Source organism: Nicotiana tomentosiformis, chromosome 7 (genome assembly GCF_000390325.3).
Source record: "Nicotiana tomentosiformis chromosome 7, ASM39032v3, whole genome shotgun sequence".
Classification (NCBI taxonomy): domain Eukaryota; kingdom Viridiplantae; phylum Streptophyta; class Magnoliopsida; order Solanales; family Solanaceae; genus Nicotiana; species Nicotiana tomentosiformis.
In genome coordinates, this window is record NC_090818.1 from 5,369,457 (window position 1) to 5,371,867 (window position 2,411).

Genomic DNA, 2,411 nt, shown 5'->3' on the forward strand with positions numbered 1-2,411 from the left:
TATGTCCTTAGTTGTGTTGTACTTTTGTTAGAGTGATCTACTTGTAATTCCTACTTAGCTTAGTTAGAAGCATTGTGTAGGAAACCATTTGTAAAACCATAAATCTTGTGTTTGTGTCTTGGCTAGAGTTAGCCGAGTTTTGAGCTTTGTAATAGGGTTATTACCAAAAGGCTTGTAATGGAGTTATTACAAGTCAGTGAGGGATTAAGAGTTTGATTCCTAGGTTACAATAGGTTGTAATCTAAAGTTGCTCGGTTAGTGAAGTTGAAATCCTACGAGTGTAGGTCGTGGTTTTTAATCCCGTGAGCTGAGAGTTTTCCACGTAAAACTCTGCTGTGTCATTTACTTATCTCTTATTGTGTGTGTTTTGTGGGAACTGATAGGGAACCAGGTTCTTTATATAGTTTGGTGGACACTAAGCTTCCATCAATTGGTATCAGAGCATGTTCTTTCTATCAGGCTAACACCTAGAAAGGATCCAAATGGTTGCTCCACCAAACTTTGAAGAAGGTCAATCAACCTACAGACCACCAAGATTCAATGGACAATACTACGGATGGTGGAAGATAAGGATACATGATTTTATCATGGCTGAAGATTCAGAGCTCTGGGATATTTTCCGCGATGGACCATTCGTCCCCATGAAAACTATTAGCAAGCCAGCAGTGATAGTTCTAAAGACAAGGAATGAGTACAATGATGCTGACCGAAAGGCCATAGAGAAGAACTTTCGAGCAAAAAAGATCCTCGTCTGTGGTATTGGACTAGATGGATACAACCGAATCTCTGCATGTCAATCTGCCAAGGAGATTTGGGAAGCTCTCCAAACAGCACATGAGGGAACAACTCAAGTCAAACAGTCAAAGATTCACATGCTCACCACTGAGTATGAACTCTTCAAGATGAAAGATGATGAGTCCATTCAGGACATGCACACTCGATTCACCTCTATCATCAATGAGATCCATTCTCTAGGGGAGATCATTCTAAGGAACAAACTTGTCAAGAAAATACTCAGTGTATTGCCTGGTTCCTGGAAAAGCAAAGTAAATGCTATCACGGAGGCAAAGGATCTGCAAAAGTTGACTATTGATGAACTCATTGGTAATATGAAGACTTATGAAATAAAGAAGAAGAAGGACTATGAAAGAAGAGATCCTAAAAAGGAGAAGAACCTGGTTCTCAAGGCAGACAACAATGACTCAAGTGGTGAGGATGCTGACATGGCCTACCTGACGAAGCGATTTCAGAAAATGGTTCGCATGAATGGAGGCATTCCAAAAGGGGCAGCTCCAGCAAGCCAAGAGGTTATGACTTGTATCATAAATGTGGGAATCCAAGACACTTCATCAAGGACTGTTCTCTCCTCAAGCAAGAGTAGTACAAGCACAACACAAACAAAGTAGTTAAGAGGAACCCGATTCCTGACAAAGGATTCAAGAGAAAAGATGCCGCTGACAATGTTGTGAAACAAGATCTTGCTACATGGGAAGATTCTTCCAGCGAATTTGGAGAAGATGCTGAACAAGGTGACACCTCCATGATGGCAGTTGAAAGTGAACTAGCTGAATATGACTCTATCTTTGCCTTGATGGCAAACTCTAACGATGATGAAGATGGTGATGATGATTTGGTAAACTTTCTAGACGTTCAAAATTTTTTGAAGTCTTATTCTCAGAAGAAGCTTATATCTTTGGCAAAGTTTTCATTTATGCTTATCATAGTCTTATAAAGGATAAAAATGCGTTAACTGTGGAACTATGAGAGGTAGAACATGAGAGAGATGATCTGGTAGCCATAGTGGTTGACCTAAAGGAAACCATCGAGGTTCTACAGAAAGAAAAAGATGTTCTGACTGAAAAAAATGAAACCGTAGAATATGAGAGAGATGACCTATTGGTAGTATTTGTGGATCTAAAAGAAACAATTGAGGAACTAAAAAGGGGAAACAGTTCTGGGAACAACCAAAAGGGAAAGGAAGTTGCAATGAGGCACACATTAAGCTTGAAAATGAACTCATTGCCATGTATACAAGCAATGGTGGGAACATGCAGAGAGTCGGGTTCCAAAAGGAAAGGACTCCCTAAAATCCACATAGCAAGTATGTTACTGTCCCTGAGAACTGGCTTTGCACTCACTGTGACAACACTGAACACTCTGTATGGAGTGGTTGGGTAGCCTCTCGAGCCAGTCCAAAGCTTTCCCTCTAAGTGAAAATGGGAAAAGTCTCAATCTCAAAGCATCCTCCGACACGTTCGTCTGCTTGCTCCCCCAGAGCATGTGTCTACAAAACCCTTTAGATACTTGTATGCGTTCTGATGAGGAGCTCTAGTGAAGAAGCCCCTTTGCTCCAATAGGGTCAGCATGACATTTGTAATTTGAAAATTGCCCGCCCGAATCCAGGGCAGGAC

General features: G+C 41.1%; 1 protein-coding gene across 1 annotated transcript; it reads left to right on the forward strand.

Annotated features, from left to right (window-relative positions):
• Positions 1-587: 587 nt before the first annotated feature.
• Positions 588-2,178, forward strand: LOC138895200 (uncharacterized). Its single transcript, XM_070179867.1, has 3 exons — positions 588-1,377; positions 1,434-1,633; positions 1,768-2,178. The coding sequence occupies exons 1-3, from the start codon at positions 588-590 to the stop codon at positions 2,176-2,178; spliced, it is 1,401 nt and encodes a 466-aa protein (XP_070035968.1).
• The last annotated feature ends 233 nt before the right edge of the window (positions 2,179-2,411 follow it).